We start from the raw sequence: 20274 nt of genomic DNA on the forward strand, positions 1-20274 counted from the left end.
TGTCAGGATTTTTTTTTCCAGATTTCACCATATTTTTGGCTTCAACACAATGTGCATTGTGCTGCTCCTTTTGCTGTATGTGACTTGGCCACGTGGGGGCAATGTAATACAAACAGAGACGTGCACCAAGTGTTTTGCAACTCATGTTCAGACGCGATAATATTTGTCATTTTTTACAAAGTATGAAGAATGTCTGTGAGTATTGTTATATTGTCTGTCTACATTTGTTGCTTCACCGTTTGTGTTCAAAATTCCGTTGCTATGACACTGGAACATGGATGCTATGTTAGCCCATCTGTGGCGTTTTGCATTGTTTGTTAATTTAATGGACTTTTATAAGGCAAAGCTATTCAGTTGTTTTTTTTTAAATACACGATGGGTAATTCTTTGATTTATGATTAATTTGGCAATAAACTGGAAGGGGCAATACAGCTTGAAATGTCTATTTTGAAGAATTATTCGCTATTTGCCAAACTGCAGCTTGTTGTGAAGTAAGTTTAATTTAGTTTAGTTTAGTTTAATTGAATTGAATTTAGTGCCACCATATGGAGCTTATATTTCAAATTCTGCCAAAAAACTTGGAAGTTGGGTCACCCGTACCTCAAGGCATCACTGTTATAATATGCCACTGTATTAAATATTTTCATATTCATTCCAACACTTGCATCCGGGTAACTACTAGTCTTTTAAATTGGGGGAAATAAATCCCATTGCTTTATAAACAGTGAGACATATGACGTACGTTATTATCTTATTAAAAGTTTGAGCCTTTAAATATTTTTTTAGATTCACAGTATTTAAACCACAATAGCTCTACGATGTTTCCCCACTGTGGAAGAAATAAAGGATAGTCTTTCCAAAGCATTAACAACCATGTTTGCAGGTTAAACTAATTGCACATTCCATATAAAATTGCCCCAAAAAAAGAAGTGCGGTAAACAAAGCTACATTTATATTCAATGACTGGTTTGGTTTTTGTGACATGACCTCTCACCCTCCGTGGCAGCCGTGTCCAGAGTAAGGTTGGGCGCAGCAGGCGCCAGCCCGAGCCACCAGTCCTTTTTTGGATCGAGATGCTTCTTAAGGAAATGCTGCGTCTTGTCGTTCAGGATGAAAGCTAAGTGTCCTCCTCCTCTCTCACACCATTTCTGGGCACCGAGGAAAGGACGCTGCAGACCCACAAACTCGTAGCAGGAGCCATCAAAGCCCTCCTGGTATTCGGGGCAAGAAAGAGCATCTGGTTCTCCAGCCGCAAAGCAAATCAAGCTGAAAAAGTGAAAAAATATGGTCAGGACCGCAAAAGCTGTATGGTCCATCCTTGTGCACCTGCACATCACTTGCACTCAATGTGGTAACAACATGACTTTAAAGGACAATGACGTCAGCGACTCTGACAAAGGCCGGCTCTTTAGAGCCATTTCTGACATACGGATAATTTACTCGATGCTTGTCTGGCTTTGTGCGGTGCATATAACTCCTGTGCGCAAACAAAAGTGAGGGCTGTTTGGAAAGGAGACAAAAGCCACCAGTCAACACCCACTAATGGCTCCACAACCTGCAGAAAGAGATACGCTTGTCATTCTGACCTGCTACAAAATGTTGATTTTACCTTTAAAAGCAGTCAGCATTTATATGTCCTGTTGTTCTTTTGTTGTGCAGACTGATAGTGTTAACTGTAAAGTTTACCTGCACCGCTTTAGGATCACAGTGTCCAGATCAATTTTTTTCAGGGACATTTTTCATGTCTAATGCAATCATTAAATAGATATAATAGCAAGAGAAGTACATTGCGATAAAATAAACAGGCTGAATTAGCATAAACATGTATCTGTGGAAGGAACATTCAAGAAATATTCAACTTTTTTAAAATTACTATTTAAAATATAAGCATAGGAGCCCCCCTCAAATAAATACATAAATAAATCAACCTTAATACAATTAAAAGCAAGAAAACATGATTTTGTGAAAAGGATACATACATCAATTTTGTGACGGGTGAGATAGTGTTTTGTACGAGTACAAGGACATGTTTTGCTTTTATTTTGTTTGTTTTTTAGTGGGTCAGTGGATTGACGATAGGTAATTGCCTAACCGCTGCAGTTTTAAGAATGTATTCATTATTCAACAAAACGGTGAATGAATTTTAAAAATAATAATTGTAAGTGCAACAGCAAACCAGATGAGTTTTTATTCGGACTGGTTTCGGGTTGTTTTTACAGTTTACACACGTACGCGCACACGCGTTTACACTGGAAAAAAACAAAACAAACAAGATCCAAACATGCCCGGATGTCTGACGTCATATTCAAGGGACGTTTGCGATAGGTCATGTTCGATCTATTCAGAAATATTGCTTGCGATTCTCCCCAATAACTACACCAAAAAATAAAATGTTTGTTTGTAAGGGGACAAGCGCTTCCGTAGCTGCACTTTGGATTCTTTCACGCAATCAGGTAATCAAGAAGTCAATCTTAAAAACGTTAAACGCCGCTTACGGGATACCCTAATGCTTGTGTTGGGTAACTTTCTCCTCTGCGTCCATAGACGGCTGTCCGTGGGCAAGCGTGGAGGTTTCTTTCCACGCAAACTGAGGGGGAGATCCGCATCGCCAAGGTACTCAAGGAAAAATTCCCGCTGGCGTCATCGCTGAAAGTTGTAGATATATCTGGTATGTATATTAAAGTCCATCATAACAAACTAGTGGATGTGGAATTAAACGAGGCATTTAATTTAACATGATTACCAACTCAAATGAGCCAGAAATCGCTTTAGTAATAACCCGAAACGTATGGCTGTACTGTGCTCCAATACTACAACGCTGATACCATTTTGCAACCTTCCAAGCAACTGGAGTAGGAGCAGGAGCAATTTCAATTTCACACAACCTCAGCTAATGCTGTTGCACATATTTGAATGTGCTCTTGTGTCCAGGTGGCTGTGGGGCCATGTATGAAGTTCACATAGAGTCTAGTGAGTTCAGCGGGAAAAGAACTGTTCAGCAACACCAGCTCGTCAATCAGGTAACAATTGTAGCAGTTAGTTCAGCTTGTTGCCCGTTATTATATATTTAGCAAACAGTTTATTGGGTACACCTGTCAATTAAAAAAGCACCCAGATTCAACCAGTACACCTTTTTTTTTTGTTTTTGGTAAGATGGTAAGTGTTGTCCACCTAATGTACACTTATTTCTGTGTTTTGTCTTCCACAGGCACTGAAGGATGAAATTCAAGGAATGCATGGACTAAGAATATTCACAGATATTCCAAAACAATAATTACACAGAAGCAAAAACATAACTCCATATAATATTCATAATTCATCAGCGACTATGTTTCCATGCAGTTTGTAACCCTTTTGAAACCGGAATATTAGCACTATTGCAGCTATGCAAGGCCATGCAAACACCCACATACTAAATATGCTTATATTCATGTTTTAAAAACCCAAATAAGACCTGGGTAACTCCATTTCTAACCCACACAAACACTCACATGACAATGATTAATGTCCTTGTAAATTCATTAATGAAGTATTTTTTTCCTGCCACTGAATATTTGTGTTTAATTCTATTAATTAATTTATTTTTATTTCATTTTATTGTGTCTATGCAAAATGTCTTGATGAACAAATGGGGAAAAAATACTAAATTGCCATTAATTTCATGCAATTTATATTTTTCCTCCCAGTGGTTCAATTGAAAAAGTAAAACTCATACAGACTAGAGTACGACTACATAGTAAGCAAAAATATTTCATGATTTTATTTGTTTAATCACTGCTGATTAAAGCTTGAACGTGAAAGTCAAGTCCGACATTTTCTTTGCAGTAATATGCTCAATGTGTCTTCACAAGTCTAAACACAGTATACAAATTAATATTGCGTTTGTGGAATAAGAATTAAACCGAATAATCCACTTGCTTTCCGTTACAAAAGGAGGCTGACGTTTTATGCCGCAGTGCCACCCTGCTGCCGACTGAAATTGACCTGAAAGTATCCTGGAGCTCGCCTTGCAAACCTTACGGTGTCGATACTAGATGTGATCGGTCTGCAAGATTGTATCGGGCTCCTTCGGTGGTTTGCGCGCCTGCTGATGATGTCACGCCTTTCTAGGTCACGTGGTGTTTGCAAAGTGTGTTCTAAGACAGAAGGGGGCAGTGCCGCGTGTTTATACTAGTGGGAATGTGTTAGTTTTTTATTTAGCTAAGAAAAATGGAATATCAGCATTTCAAAACATTACAATATAGCATAAGAACTAATCAAAATACATTTCAATCATTAGAATTAATAATTGAGCGTCTGAAAATGCGTTTATGAGTCTGTATAGTATACGTTTTACAGCAATACATATTTCCTTATTTTATAGAAACGGATTTCGGTATGTTTTGGTAAAGGAAGGAATTCGGTTGTGTGTTTGAGAGCATTTCCGTTATGACAGGTAACCCTGAATTATGTCCACGATCGCCCTTACTCAATCCATGCACTGTTGAATCATGTGGGCAGTATATTTGATTTCCAAGTGTCCCTGTGGGCGTCACACTTGATGAATGACTGGCCATAAGGGTGATTTATGACGAGTCCCATTTAACTGCAGATTGTACATTTTACCAACAGGTGGCGCACTGGACACTCAAGCGAGCACATGCACCACCAATTACGCCCAGTCCATTGAAATGACTAATTAATGGAGCTCATGAACGAGCGCAGATGATGTTAATAACAACAACAACGTGATCATTCGGAACTGGACACGCATGAGTGAGTGGATGGAGCATCAGACGACGGGTTGAGTGAGGCCGGGCTGCCGTGCACAGCGCCACGATTGCAGGCTGCAGCGCACATCGGTGAGCCGTGAAGAGGCGCGGAGAGACGCACGCAGCCGGTCTCCGATATGGCTCAAAACGGGGCCGATATGACGGAGGAAACCGAACGCATGATAGAAAGAGACGCAGGGAAGAAAGCAGGGAGCGGAGAATCTTCCGGGAATGCGAAAGAAATGCGAGCAGTGATGTTGTCGGGCTTTGGGGGGCTCAACAAACTCCGAGTGACCAAGAAGCTGATGCCCGAGCCTCGGCGTGGTGAAGTGAAGATCCGCGTTAAAGCATGGTAAATATGTCCAAATGATCATTTCTGCTTTATTGTCACTGTTAAATTTCTATTTTGAAAACAATCTCTGGTTGTCTACATCACATTAATGGAGTACAGTAATACGATCGCAGTGGAAGCCACAGGTACCCCCCCTCCCCACCCATGTTGTCTATCATCGAGAGCAAACTGACATTTTGAAAACCATATAAATCCCATTCAACCATTCATATTTTATTAAGCAGTTGCAATTGGCTTTTTAGACCCACTGGTGGCAAAATTTTGGGAAAGTAAAATTCTAATCTTGTATTCAGGGAGAGCATGAGTGATGAACGTGCCTTTGCATTCAGAGCCCGTGACTCACTGCCCACAACAATTGCATAAACGTGATCATCATGGCGAACATATATAGCCACTGGTGACTAGAGTAACCTGTCACAAAATGCTACACTAATGAGGTCCAATACAAAACAATACAACTTTATTTTTAAAGCTCATTACCGTAATGTATTCATGCAGCAAAAATGTGTTTTATTGGTTGTAGTAGCAATAGTGTACGATTACATCATAGTGATATGCGAATACCGATACCAGATATCGGTGTATTGGGTACCATGGAGGCTGATGATACCAGCCACAGATACTTAAGGCAAAGAAAATTTGATTAAGTCCTTGCAAAAAGCAGTTTTGGATTTTTAATTTGACTCAATTTATTGAGTAAAACACAGAGGTCAGATGGCTGCCATATTCTTACTTGTGTATCCACTAGACCAGGCGTGGGCAAACTACGGCCCGGGGGCCACATGCGGCCCGTTAAACGTTTTAATCCTTGTCTGCATTTACATACCCAAAACATGCTAGTATGCTTCCTTGATGAGCAAAAAAAAAAATTGAAAACAATTGTCCATGCAATCATCTTATGTATTGGATTTTTTTCAGTGGTTTAAACTTCCTGGATTTGATGGTACGTCAGGGGACTATTGATAGTCCTCCAAAACCCCCTCTTGTTCCTGGCTTCGAATGCTGTGGGATTGTGGAGTCTGTGGGTGAAAACACAGAAAGATTTGAGGTGCGTCAAACCGAAGCATGTCCCAACTTATTACTGTACAGTCCATAAAGTAGAAACGCACTGCCTGGCTGCAGAAACAAAATACGTTATTCTCTGAATTCACTTTCCAGATTCTTTAAGTACGCATTGTGAGTACCTTTGCCACCTCTGTCTGACTTTCAGATCGGAGACCGAGTCATGGCTTTTGCTAACTACAATGCCTGGGCAGAAGTGGTCTGCACGCCAGAGGAGTTTGTTTACAAAATGCCAGATGAAATGACCTTCGCGGAGGCCGCTGCATTTGCTCTGAACTTCGTCACTGCCTACATGATGCTCTTCGAGGTCGCCAAACTCCGAGAGGGAATGTCGGTGCTGGTGCACTCAGCTGGGGGTGCTGTTGTAAGTCACGCTCTTTAATTGTCACTCCTCCAATTGACGTGTCAGTCTGGAAACACGTTATTTGATACACCTTTACAATGAAACAAACTTGATTAGAAAATAATATATGGACATTGCATCCCAGGGACAGAACGGTCCATTTTGGGGATGGAGGACGAGAATTTTATTTTATTTTTTTTAAAGGATGGGGTTAAGCAAGGACAGAAGTAGATTTTTGTCTGTCCTTGTAATCGTCCCTAATTGGGTCAAGTGCCGCGGGTATAGAATTCAAATATTTGAACTCGAAGCAGAATGAAATCCTGTAATGTTGTTGCGTGCATCTCGGCTCTTACTGAGTGTTCAACGAGAGGGAGGGAGAGCGAGTCTTGAAAAAGGGGCGGCTGTGTGAAGAAGCAATTGAGAGCCAAAACAAACATCTTAAGTTGCGTTTAATTCAAGGAAAGGGATGAAGTGCAATAAATATAGCCATCTTTACAGCGCGACCCGCTCCGAGCTCATCTGTGAATTTGCCTCGTGTGATATTAAGAATCTTAAAAAGTACGCTGTGTCACGGTAGCTGCGTTCAGCATCCTTTGTGTACCGGTGTTTAAAATTTAGATCATATCCCGTTCAATAACGTGGAGAAACTCGCGGCTTTTACCGCAGTCTGACGTGGCTAATTTATGTACAAATCCGTTTTATGGCTAAATTTAGCTATCGTGGCTTTTAATCAAATTTCTTTTTTTTTGCAGTCTGGAAATGACGATAAGTGGATGTGAATAGGAAATTAGCCAGCTAATGAGCTTTAAATAATTTTTATGAATTATGAAGCCTGTGCAAATGTGATTTCATATGCAATTGTGTGTTTTCGCTTAATTGTGCATTAACACTGACAACTCCTGCTAATAAACAGTTCCACGTGTCATTGTTGTCTTCAGGGTCAAGCTGTGGCTCAGCTGTGCTCCACTGTACCTAATGTCATCGTCTTTGGGGTCGCCTCAAGTTTGAAACACTCCGCCATCAGAGATTCTGTGACTCATCTCTTTGACAGAAACGGTGATTACATTCAAGAAGTCAAAAAGTAAGCTCGTCGTTGCATTTGGGATATTTTCGCTCCTTGCGATAGCATGGATTTCACAAAGCGAGGTTCACCTGTCTTGTGGTTTGTCGTCATGGTCTCTATGGCAACAAAGGACTAATCCCAGTGGCACAGTGGAGGTCTGCAATTGAGCCAATCAGGGGCTCATTCATGATAGCCTGGATTGTGAAATTGAGGGACTTTAAAAATAACCACTTGTTCCTGTCAGTATCATCGTCCCGCATACTTTATCTGCGTATAAAAATATATCAATGTAATATTATATGGGTGTAAAATGCAACGAACTTTTGTTTCATGCTTTCTGCCTGCATATAAAGAGTAGTAGTGGATTAATTTGCCTTTCATCCCGCTGCAGCACACATTCCGCCCAGGATCAAGCCCAAAGTACAATTAAATGCTTGAGTTTTACAAAAGGAAATCACAAGACCACCAAGTAGTTTCGGTGTCTAGGTCTTAAAGCAGAAAGTAAAGAATTTCGGTCCCCGTGAGAATGGCATGCCTTTCATCCTTTTATAGGCCCGTTTTTAAATCATGTTCATTTTGGTCACAGCAAATCAACTCTGATGTCTAACGAAGCGTGGTATTTATGAGTACCACAAGTAGACGCCTACAGGTAGTGATGGGAAAATGCAGCTTCAAATTTGCTTCGTAAACCAGCTGTTGTATTTTTTTAGTCCTCTAGATGGCACTGTTGGTTTCAATAAAGGGTTTAAAAAATGTCAAGTCAGTTTGCTTTTAGCCCAATGTGGAACAGAGAGTGCCATCTACAGGAGTCCAAAAATACTACAACTGCTTCATGAAGCACATTTGAAGCTTCATTTAGCCATCACTACCTACAGGTACTTGAAAGAATCAAGTATACTTCAGTTATATTGAACATTTAAGTTCAATGCATTTGCATTTCATACATAAGAGTTATTTGCTTTAAAGCATTAATTATGCCAAACAATATGCTATGTTATATATTTGAGTATTTCCTTTCCTCTTAATGAACCTCCACTTTGCTCTTGTTTTAGGATATCTGCTGAGGGAGTGGACATTGTGTTGGATTGTCTATGTGGGGAAAACACAGGGAAAAGTCTCAGTCTCCTGAGGCCATTGGGAACGTACATTCTCTACGGTAAGCACTACACTCTAAAACGTCAATTTATCATTGTAAGCCTCTGTAACATTATGGACACTGAACATAACGCAGAGCTTAAATACTTAAATATAGCATTTAAAAAAAAAGAATACTTAAGTAATGATTCAATTAAAAAATGTATTGAACAAAACGTTCAATAAATGTTACTTACACCGTTTTTAAAAATAAACGGTTGAAGGGTTAAGAGAAATGTATTTTTCTTCAAATACAACTGAACTGTACTTAGAACATGCACTGTACACCGGGGGGAAAAAATGTTTCTATCATACAAGCATCATTTTAATTAGTTTGATTAGCATTCAAAAGAAAAAAGAAATCAAATTAACACCTGACAAGCATGAAAGACAAAGTGGACTTAAAAACTCCCGAAGAAGACGGCAGTTGACGTTGAAACTTGGAGAAGGAAACCGAAAACCTCATTGCCGTAAGAAAAGAAAAAAAAAAATCTGTATGTTCTCACAGTGAGTGGGTCATAAACCGTAAATGCAAAAATGCATTTTAAATCTGAAATTGACATGAATTGGTCAGAAATATGCAAATATTTATTGTTTATTTGAAAACTGTTTCCAAAAGAGCCTCAAAATTGAATTTCAAATTTGTTTTTATGGCATTTTTAAGAACATGAATATTCTGTACCGTATGAAGGAATATTTACAGAAACAGTCTCAGAATTGAGTTCGGAAAAAGGGACTATTTACAAAACTTTTTTTTTTTTAACATCAAGTCAAAACATTAATATTTTTAAGTACCTGAGTGAATACAACGCATGCAAGTAGGAAATTCGGAACAAAGTATGCAAGAGTTGTCATACTCAACACCAATCTCTTTTCAAAAATATTTTTAATATAGCAAACATATCCTTTCCAATTGTTTATTTATTTTACTCCCTCATCACAAAAAGTTAAACAATATTGCTTAAGGAATGTGTGCGTGTGTGTGTGTGTGTGTGAAAAACTCAGTAGACTGTCACCTGCTTGAATAAGTAATATTCCATACATAAAACATATATCCTGGGAATCAAATATATTCTCCGTCACAGCTGAGCCTCTTATCAGCCCCTGTTAATCACTTTAATTCTTGTCAAACCTCATGAATTACCCAACTCAATTATCAGCCAATTAACGATTAGTGCTCGTTATATTGCAAAGGCATGCTTGCACGGACCCGGAATTGTAAAGGTGCCAATTGTGCCTCCCCCTCCTCAGGCTTCGTGCTTTGCTTCTTATTGTCCACTCACCTCTGCCCAGCCATTTGCACAGCGCACAACAATCCTTTTATTTTTGTTTTTTCAGGCGCGTCCAACATGGTAACTGGGGAGACAAAGAGTTTCTTCAGCTTTGCAAAATCTGTGAGTCCGCAATTCCGTCTGTCGTGGCCCCTTAACGCCATTTTACGATAAATGAAACACTCAATTCTCCGCTGAATCGTATCTCTCTGACACATGCTCTTATTTCGTTCCAAGTGGTGGCAGGTGGAGAAGGTGAACCCGATTAAACTGTATGAGGAGAACAAAGTCATGGCGGGATTTTCGTTGCCCAACCTCCTCTTCAGGCAGGGAGGATCCAGTTTGGTGAAATCGGTGATGGATAAACTCGTGTGTCTCTACAAGCAAAAGAAGATCAAGCCGGTGGTGGATTCTCTGTGGGCTCTGGAGGAGGTATGAGTCATAATCTAATTGTTGAGATCTGTTGGAAAACATCAATCCTCTATGTCGCTAATCACGATCATGGTTGGGGCAGGAGGCTATTAGGGCGGAAGACAAACGACATCAGTCCGTTATTCGTGACTTGGGCCCTGCGAAAGTAAGTAATTCATGACTGTTGTGGTAAAAAAAAAAAAATCACAGACACCTGTTCAAATGGCTGGTTTTTGTGATGCAAAAAAAAATGACAATATTAAATCATTTCAAAGCTTTTAATATGAACTATAGCTTGGAAAAATGCAAATCGGCGTTAGCGTAAAACTTTCATGCTTCTGCTATAAATGTGATATTAATTTGGGGTTAATCAGAGGCACGTTAAATGGTGGAAGATGTGTCCTGACTCCCATTGCACAAGAGTTTGAATTTGACTGTCAAATCAGAACACACCCATATTCATGTACGGGTGTCAAAATCAAGGCCCGGGGGCCTGATCTGGCCCGCCACATCCTTTTATGTGGCCCGCTAAAGCAAATTGTGTTGCTTGATTTTTTTTTTTTTGTTTTTGTTACCATTCACACTTTGAAAACAAATGTGATCATTTTTACTCGCCCCTGATTTTAAAACTAGTCGAAACTAATCATACATTTATTTTGGTTTACAGTCCTAACGGCCCAAGTTGGCCCGAAACATCAATGACTTTGACACCTCTGCTCTAATAATATCCGTAAATTATGGCTTTTACTTTAGGTGTGCCACCCGAAGATTTTAAGTGTCCACATTTGGCCACCCATGTGAAACATTTCTGGAGGTGCCACTGCTTTTACAACCACATTATTTTAATTAGTTATTTTTACTTCCCCACTCAAAAAGAGTTGAAAAAAAATCCAACTCCGTTTTACAGGCTATAGGCCACATTAAAACATTTAAAATGACTTGGTATCATTTTTTTTTTTTTTTTTTACATCATGCGCAGCAAATTGTCTGATGCCACTCTTGATTTCATGTGAGATGCTGTCAGCTGCGGACGTTCTCCCACAGATGGTGGGTAGGTTGTGCATCTTTTTCTCCTGCACAATTATTTTGCTCCCACACAAAAACCAACGGACCACACATCAATCACTTCAACACAAGTCACGAGTTGAAGGATTGAAAACACCTTAGGCTCACGCTGTCAGAAATCCGCTCAATGTGTCGTTTCTCCAACCCTCACAACTCCAATTGCTGCATATGTACGGCATACACAACATACGCTAACTCAGGGGTGGGCAAACCTTTTGATTGGCGGGCCACAACGGGTTCTAAAATTTGACAGAGGGGCCGGACCAGGAGCAGATGGATGGAGTATTTTGGTAACCTCACCGAATCGGAGAAAAAAAAAATACATTTGCTGTATGTTGACTTCAGCTTTGGCCACTAGCAGCTTGTGAAGTAATATTCTTGTCGTTTGGTCAATAAAGTGATTGAAAGCACACCGGCAGCCATTTCTAACCTTGACCACCTGTGAACAGATTTGTTGGAACTCGTAGCGGTAGGCTGTATCAAAGTAGATAACAATGTTACCGTAGAAAGTCTTTTTTTTTTTTTTTTCCAAGTGTGAAATGATCCCGAACTGTTTTGTCTTTTTTTGCTCTCTTTCATTGTGGCTCGCTCTTAGCGCTACATTCCGCCACAATGCAAAAAAATCCATAATATAAATTAATTACGTGTGATTTAAAAATCCCCAATACCCTGAAACTGCAATAAGAAAGCTGTGACATGGCGAGGGATGATTGTATTCCCTATACTGTCTTATTAGAGGTGTTATGAAACTCCGTATGAGTCATCACAAATGTCAATGCAATTATCTGTTGGTTGCAAATGTGAAGTAGTGTTCTATGTTTGGTTTAATGCAGGGCTATTTACAGCGATTTTAAAAAAAGAAATATTGTAGCATGTTGTGAATATGTGGCGGAAGCATCACCTCCCAGCATGGAGGCGCCTCAGGAGTGTTTTGATGTCACTCGTTGGAGCGTTAGCATGATCGACAATTTTGGCCCATGTTTGATGGGCCAATTTAATCGGCTGATTAATGGGTCAGGCCCTACGATTGATCCTCATCTTACCATGCTTGCATTTTTTTAACCTGCTGACTTCCGATTATTTTTTGTGGTATAAATAAGTTTGGATGCGGGCATTAAAACCTTGGCAAAATGCGGTGAGCGTTCATTGAACGGGGGGGGGGGGGCGATGACGTGGGATGCATTGTCGGGGCCTCATTTGTTCACATGCCTGGAAGGAGAATTTACAGCCTGATTGTTTCTGTGTTGACTAGTAACCTTTTCTTGCTGTTGGAATGAAAAGCTGCATGCGTCATTGCATGCGACCGCAAGCGACGCCATTTTAAAAAAAAAAATTTTGACAATCAGCTTTGGTTTGAAATTTTGAATTTAGAAATAGAAAAATGTTAATAGAAGATGATTTAGTGTTTGTTCATGACATAATGCATTTGTCTGAAAATTCTACTGCAACGATGCATGAGTCAAAGTTTTTGACCTATTTTCACTCCCGGCTGGTGTTGTCTTCCACCAATGAATTTATGAGGCACAATTGCTTCCCAACAAAGGCGGACGTTCAGTAATGTCCCTCTAATGAGGTTAAAAAAATGTATTTTGTGAGTCCCTTTCCCCTCATTGAGTTTAACAACAAAGTAAACACAACTTTGATGCGACAACATGTCATCATTTTAGCTTACAATAGAAGCTTGCCATTCATTTCAATGGTAGACTTGACCTAATAAAGACAATTGTGTCTCTTTCATTGCCATGGCGACCCCAGTCACTTATTACTTTACCAGTCTATAAATGATATGAGATGATTAGTGTTATCCCTTATCATTACTGCTCATGTTCCACTTGAGGGTATATACGGTGCTTTTATATGTTCACCACTTTCGCACTGCACATTAACTTGCTTTTACTCATAATCATGTTAATAAATGTACTTACAGTAGGCTATGTGGGCTTATTGATTACATGGCAGATGATGCCGAGCTGGCGTTCTGTGTCCACTACATTTTATTAAAACAATAACAAAAATTGACATTCCCTTTTTTTGTCAGGTTAAAGAGGCCATGCAGAGAATTCACGACAGAGGCAATATTGGAAAACTCATTCTGGATGTTGAGAAGTCGCCTACACCCTTGGTAATAACAATTTCTCGACGACACTGATAGCTATATAACTCATTTGTCTGTTATGGTAACTGATGTGATATGGGGTTGACTGGAATATAAATCAGAGCTAAAGAAAATATGTATATTCATGTGTTGTTATATTGTTATGTTGTTAGTTTCATTAGCCCATCTGCGGCGCTTTGCATTGTGCGTTAGCATTAAGCTAGACAAGTTTCATCCCAAAAAAAAAAAATAATAATAAAAAAAATATATATATATTTATTTATTTATTTTATATGTATATTAGTGCTGTCAAGTGATTATTTTTTTTAACTAATTAATCACAAAAATCCATGATTAATCACAATTAATCATATATATATATATATATATATATATATATATATATATATATATTTTTTTTTTTTTTTTTTTTTTTTTTTGTTGTTTTTTTGTTTTTCATTTTATGTTAAATTTGATGATAAACCTCAACTGGGAGTGGCTATAAATAAGTAGGCCCTATTCATTATTACGCTGCCACCTAGACCTTGCGTCTTAAATTTTTTGCTTGGAAGTCAAGTAAAAAAAGACCGCCATGTGATGCCTCGTATCGTCGGTCAAGTCACACCTGTCATTCTGTCAGTCGAGGTTCCACTGGTGTATACAACAATATATGATGAATATCAAATAATGCATTCAAAAAATTGATTAGTAAGAGGACATCAAATGCTCATTATGTTTAAAATGTAAATGTGTATATTAAATGAATGTGTCATTGGACTTTAGTGTTGAGTGAGTACTTCACGATCGATTCACTGATTGACCAATAAATACCCCCCACTCCTCCCCCCACCCCCATCAGATGGCCGGTGACAGCACTGAGACCAGTGAAGCGGGGGAGGAAGAAGAGGAGCCCGAGGGGGACAATGACAGCAAAGAGCGCATGCCTTTTATCCATTAGAACGAACCGAAAATGCCACGAGACGTCCCCTACGGGTTTACGAGAGTTGTGCAGCGTTTTTGTGCATGTAATGTACTCAAGTAAGTATTCATCTTGTTTGTTTCCCGTTGTTACTTGCAGATAGAATGTTTGGAAATGGGCCTGCTCAATTTTATGCATGTATGAAGTGTATTCTATTGTTTTGTTTTCTAGTTTTGCAACAATCTAGTGAAGACATTGAAGTCATACTAGGGATTAAAATGCATTTAAACTTGCTGACTTGCTAGAACCATTCAACAAATAGTCAAATTTATAGAAAGTCAATCAATAGAACAAAAATACGTCAAAGGAATCCTCCATTGTAATTCATGATGACGAATGAGGTGATAATGAGGCATAAATGCAGACGGTGTTATTTTTAAGCATCGCCAACCTCGTTCTGCTATGGGATCACATGTGCCTTGTGTTTAATACTTGAAATGTTTTCCCTTAATGGCCGGCTATCAAGTGAACAAAGTCATCGAAATTTATCACCTTATGCACTGTAAATGAGCTCAACAGTTCGATTGATTAAATTCACTTTTATTAGCAAACTTGGACCAGCATGAATTTTATTTGTTAAAACACAAATTTATAAAACCATCCAGTAGGACTTATTTGAAAAGACAAAGTTTATATGTATCAAAACAAATATATTTAAAAAATAATTATATATATATATTATTTATATCGGAGAACGATGATGATTTCTTTAGTCGGATTGCCAGTCGGGACGACTTTTTATGACCTGTCTGACCAAAGCCACTGTATTTACCTTCTGGTGCCTCAAAATAAACATGCCCTGAGAGATTGCTTATTTTTCGAGTAAACACAACCCACCAAAATTAGGAATGCCATCAAATGCAGGGAATACTACAAACACCTTGATGACTTAATGAAACGAAATATGTCCTGTTTTTAAAAGCATCTAACAGAAAACTTGAATCGCTTGTCACCCGACCGGATGTATTTTCTCAAGTGCCAACTCAATGAAAACAAGCTGTTAAAGTTGCCATCAGCGCGTTCAAATCCAAATTAACATAGTAAGGTTTTATTGTTTATGATAGAAATTAATTCTAGATATTTGTAAGAATTTGTGCTGCAGGTCGTTACGTTTGAAATCCATCTGAGTATTGAATAGAAATGTCTACGCTTTGTATGTTTGCAAGAGAAAAGGAAAAGGTGCATGCTTTAGTGTGTGTGCGCATATGTTTGTTTGTTAACGTATTGTTATAATTCACTGGAAAAAAAAAAAAAAGGAAAAAGCAAAGTATTCTGTGTTTTGTTTGTTTATTACTTGTGGTTGACTACTTCAGTCCAGTCTGGCAATCTTTCATTGTGGATTTTGTTTACATGAAAATAAATGGATCTGCAAATTAGCCAACTGAGGAAGTTGTCTTTTTCCCAGCTTTTAATAGCATAACAATATAAGAATAGAAATAAATAAAACTATAACATAAAATTCACATACACGATGAAAGTCAGCACAAGAGTATCAAAAATGATGCCAGGTGTAAAACAGAAAGCTGCATGTGGTTAACATAGCAGCAAATAAAATTCAATTTAATGATGCACAGAGAGGAAATTCAGGTGTAATCGCAGATTGTTACAAATAAAAACAACAATAAAGAAATAGAACAAAAATACGCTTAGGAATTCATTACAACTTTTTTGAAGGATAAAGTCAATTCAATTCAAAACAGGGGCGGTCCTAAATTGATTGGGGCCCAAGAGGGACACCCTTTGCTACCCCCCAACCCCCCAGGGATTGGACCTTAGATGTCCTGACAAAAATATATTGAAAATAATAATAGCAAGTTTACTGTGACATTTGTTACTTGTTATTGTGCGCAATTAGAAAATTACAACAACGGTATACACAGGTTTTATATTTTTCCCAACAGTAACAATGTGAAGTAAAGAAAAAAAAAATTTAAAAATAAAAAGGAAATTTAATTAAAAATAAGAATGGGAGGGTTATCTTGCTGCAAACATGTCCATAAAATGTCGCCATTTATTAAAGAACTTGGTCAGACTACCCTTTCTTGAATATCAGTTTTTTTTTCCTATTTTCAAAAAAGACAACATCATTTATCCAATGAATATGTGAAGGAGTATTTGTAAATTTCCAGTTTAGGAGGAGATGACGTTTCACATGAACCGAAGTGAAAGCCACAATTTCCAATTCCATAACTGAATAATCTTCCGGGACACCAAAAATTCCAAAGTGCGGTGACATGGTTACAGACCTGGAAAGAACCATTGATACAAGTATCCAAATACATTTCCCAGAAGTTTCTTCAGGGCTGACATTGCACATCCAAATATGAAAGAGAAAGGAAGTGCCAAACAGTCAACGATGTTTCCAGTTTACCAAAATGAAAGGACAAACTGCTCAGTGCACCGTGTCCCAAGTCAATATTTCTCACAAATCCCAACACAAGGAAGACATTATTTGTCCTTCCACCCCAATATCGCCCTTACCTCCTCCCCATGTTTGGAAGAAAAACATCATGTGGGCCAATCCAGAAGCGCACACAGAGAGCTAGTATATACTGGGCCGCCTTCAGACTTTTGGACTCCTTTCACGGTGGCACAAGGTGTAGAACTGTGCGCAGCCTCAGGCTCCAGCATGGCACGTCTGGGCCTTCCCGTCTTCGTCGTCCTGTGCTTCTCTTTGCTTCACTCCAGCTCCGGAGGGCCGCCTCGCATCAGGAAGGCCGTGTCGCCGCGGGCAACGGGTAAACCACGCGATGTCGTCGATGCACGTATTGACCTCACGTAATGTTTCGTTCTTCTTTGGCGAGCTGCAGAGGATGATGATGTGAAAGGACAGCTTGAGAAGTTATGGCGCGAGGTGAATTTGCTAAAAGAGATGCAGGCCTTGCAGACAGGTATGACTCTCCCGTTAATAATATCTCGCATGAGTCTGTTTATTTTAAGACAACAGTTCTGGGATTTGTATTTTACAGATTTAACTTTGTTTCAAGAGCAATTCTCTCTTTTTTTTTTTAAAGTGCAGCTCAGTTGTATTTAACTTTAAATCACTTTTTTTTTTTTACATATATATATTTTTTTTAGTACTTCACACGTAGGCCTAAGTCATACTTAGTCCGACTTCACTCAATCCCCTCATATTGCCCTCATTTATGACACCACGGCTGGACAAATAATATACAGAAAGACACTTACTTACACGGTACTAAGTGAGTGTTGGACGACCTAGCGTCTCTCAAAAGGTCCGTCTTGAAAATGGGCACGCAAGTGTATCTGCAATTAAATCCACACTTTAGCCTCCTTCGGCCGTTGTTGTTTAAAAAAAAGCAAGAATATATTTACGATTTTCCAACGGTTGCCAGTTACAACTTTTGGCATAGCGCCACCCCCTCACGAGTGAGTATCCAATCACAAGACGCATTCGTCACCTTCAGCGTAAGGCCAGCAAGAAGGCTCACTGGAACAAACTCGTGATCTGATTGGTTATCGCGACTGTCAATCAACTGTTGGAGCCCCAACACTCACACTGAAGAGACGCCCGCATGATTGTATCTGAAGTCCTCGGACGAATAGTGCGTGCTTCTGGTATAATGAAATCTGCCTGGCAACACAAGCTATCTAATTTCTGATTGGATAAAAACGCTCACCTAAAAATACAACACTAGGATATAACATGACATCAGTGTGAAAAATATGATCAGGATTTCTTGATTTTATGTTAGGCCGGCAGAGAAGACTGCCAGAAGTACAAAATATTCTGCAGTTGTTATCATTTGATACATTAAAACACATCGTATCTGTTCTCAGTGTGCCTCCGTGGCATCAAAGTTCACCGGAAGTGTTATCTCACGGTTGAGGAAGCCAAACATTACCATGAGGCAAACGAAGACTGCATCGCGCAAGGAGGTACTCTTGCGACGCCGCGAGACGCCATGGAGAACAACGACCTTCGAGACTATGCCAAGAGGAGTTCCCCAGGCTCCAAAGACTTCTGGATCGGCGTGGCGGACATCGTGAAAGAAGGCCAGTACGTTGACGTCAATAGTCAACCTGTCGGCTACCTCAACTGGGACCGCGCCAAGAAGCAGCCCACAGGAAGCAAGCGGGAGAGCTGCGTGTCTCTTTCAGTGGTCGCACAGGGCAAGTGGTACGACGAAGTGTGTCGCAGTTTGAAAAAGTACATTTGTGAATATGTTATTCCATAACGGCGACACGTGTTGAAGCTCTCCTATGCAGGTCAATGGATGAAAGTGAAAGATTTTACAGTATTGTATTTCCTCAAATGGTGGCTGTCCATCTTAATTAATTAATTGAAGTAAACACCTCCTTCGAATAGACACCTCCTTTTTCATGAAAAAAAAAACTCTTAAGTGCCCTGACTTATGATTTTAATTTCTTCTGTGTCCATTTTCGTAATTTTGAAATTTGTTTTTTTTTTACAAGAAAAATAGCACTTTTAAGGATTGCACTTCACCATATTTGCCACCAGGGGCAGTATAATACAGCCATTACAATATACAGCAACAAGACGCTCACAACTAAACTACACTAATCTGATCGAGAGGATCGAAACCCGTCGATATTTTGTATTTAATGCAAAATCGATGACCAACCGTCAAAGTTTGTGTGTTTGTTTTGTTTTTTGACTTGCAAAAATTCAGAAAACATAATGTCGTATGTGAGTTGTTGTTAGTTTGGAAATTGTTTTAATTCAAAATAGCTTTCATCACTCTGCGGAAGTTATGCGAACTTCCGTCCACATGCATTCAGCCAATTACAGATGCATAAAGATACAAGTTAAATTGTTATACTGCTCCATCTTCTGATTAAATCGTGATTGAGTATTGTTTACTCACTGTGTAAACTGCTTTCCTGTACCGCAAAAGGATAAAAAATAAAAATAAAAAATTGGGAGCCAAAATACCCTTCAGTTATTGAAATTGAGGATAACATTGCACATACAGTATATACATGTAAATATATGCATGTGTCAAGAACATTTTAATATCTGGAAAAAAATTGCTTGGTATTAGCTTATTTTTAAATACAATCTTAAATGTCTTTTTGAGTCCTTCTCGTATTTATGAAGTGAAAGCCAAAGTTGAATTATCCACCTGCATGCAGCAAACCCAAAACAAAGTCTGCTCTGTTATCATTTTATCACATGCAGATTGTGGAGTAGCAGAAAGCAGTCAATTTGAGTCAGTAATAACTGTTTTACTTAACAGTGAAAAATGCACAGTATATTTGCAAGATAATAGCAAATTAGAATATTCATTTTATCTGTTTAATGTGATTTTTGCTCCTGGACCTCAGCGTAGAGTGTGGGCAGATCAGGGTTGTTGACATTGCCTTCATTTTTACTCGCGATTGTAAGCTCTTATCTGTGAGGCATCAGTGATGTCTGTTTTTGACATTATTCCGGCAGCAAGTAGGATTATAGGATCAATGTCCGTTTTCTTCAGAAACATTTCTCTCCTTGGATTTATCAATGGTTTGCCTAGTGTGGGGTGGAATAGCTCCATTGCATTTTTTTTTTTGCTTTAAAGGTATGAAAGATGCTATAAAAATAAAGATTTGATTTGTTGATATATCGGCGCTTGTGGCATATTTTCAGTGGCAAAAAACAAAAATAAAATGACAAAATAAATAAAAGGAACTTTTATTTTAATGGTACAAGAGCACAGACATTTTCAAATTCATAAATATATTTGAAAAGATATCACAGTAGTTAACTTTTTCTGCTTGCTATTT

General features: G+C 38.8%; 3 protein-coding genes across 5 annotated transcripts; all 3 read left to right on the forward strand.

Moving 5' to 3' along the window:
• The first annotated feature begins 1269 nt into the window (after positions 1-1269).
• On the forward strand, positions 1270-4757 carry bola3 (bolA family member 3). 3 transcript variants are annotated; one of them, XM_088296232.1, is made up of 5 exons: positions 1270-1287; positions 2406-2453; positions 2545-2668; positions 2932-3020; positions 3209-3805. In XM_088296232.1, exons 1-5 carry the CDS (start codon positions 1285-1287, stop codon positions 3272-3274), a joined length of 330 nt encoding a protein of 109 aa, XP_088152358.1. In that variant the 5' UTR covers positions 1270-1284; the 3' UTR covers positions 3275-3805. The 3 variants fall into 3 exon arrangements, with proteins under 3 accessions (XP_088152358.1, XP_088152356.1, XP_088152355.1); XM_088296230.1 differs by lacking the exons at positions 1270-1287; positions 3209-3805 and adding an exon at positions 4612-4757 and having other exon boundaries at positions 2293-2453; XM_088296229.1 differs by lacking the exon at positions 1270-1287 and having other exon boundaries at positions 2293-2453.
• A 128-nt stretch (positions 4758-4885) lies between these two features.
• vat1l (vesicle amine transport 1-like) lies at positions 4886-15185 on the forward strand. The gene is made up of 9 exons (XM_088296228.1): positions 4886-5103; positions 6022-6151; positions 6314-6529; positions 7447-7589; positions 8624-8727; positions 10044-10099; positions 10214-10408; positions 13491-13574; positions 14407-15185. Exons 1-9 carry the CDS (start codon positions 4889-4891, stop codon positions 14503-14505), a joined length of 1242 nt encoding a protein of 413 aa, XP_088152354.1. The 5' UTR covers positions 4886-4888; the 3' UTR covers positions 14506-15185.
• Positions 15186-16602: 1417 nt separating this feature from the next.
• Positions 16603-19817, forward strand: clec3a (C-type lectin domain family 3, member A). The gene is made up of 3 exons (XM_088296758.1): positions 16603-17264; positions 17337-17417; positions 18328-19817. The coding sequence occupies exons 1-3, from the start codon at positions 16850-16852 to the stop codon at positions 18723-18725; spliced, it is 894 nt and encodes a 297-aa protein (XP_088152884.1). The 5' UTR covers positions 16603-16849; the 3' UTR covers positions 18726-19817.
• The last annotated feature ends 457 nt before the right edge of the window (positions 19818-20274 follow it).

Source organism: Idiotropiscis lumnitzeri, chromosome 5, assembly GCF_059441095.1.
Source record: "Idiotropiscis lumnitzeri isolate Australia: NSW breed Sydney's pygmy pipehorse chromosome 5, RoL_Ilum_1.0, whole genome shotgun sequence".
NCBI classification, from domain to species: Eukaryota; Metazoa; Chordata; class Actinopteri; order Syngnathiformes; family Syngnathidae; genus Idiotropiscis; species Idiotropiscis lumnitzeri.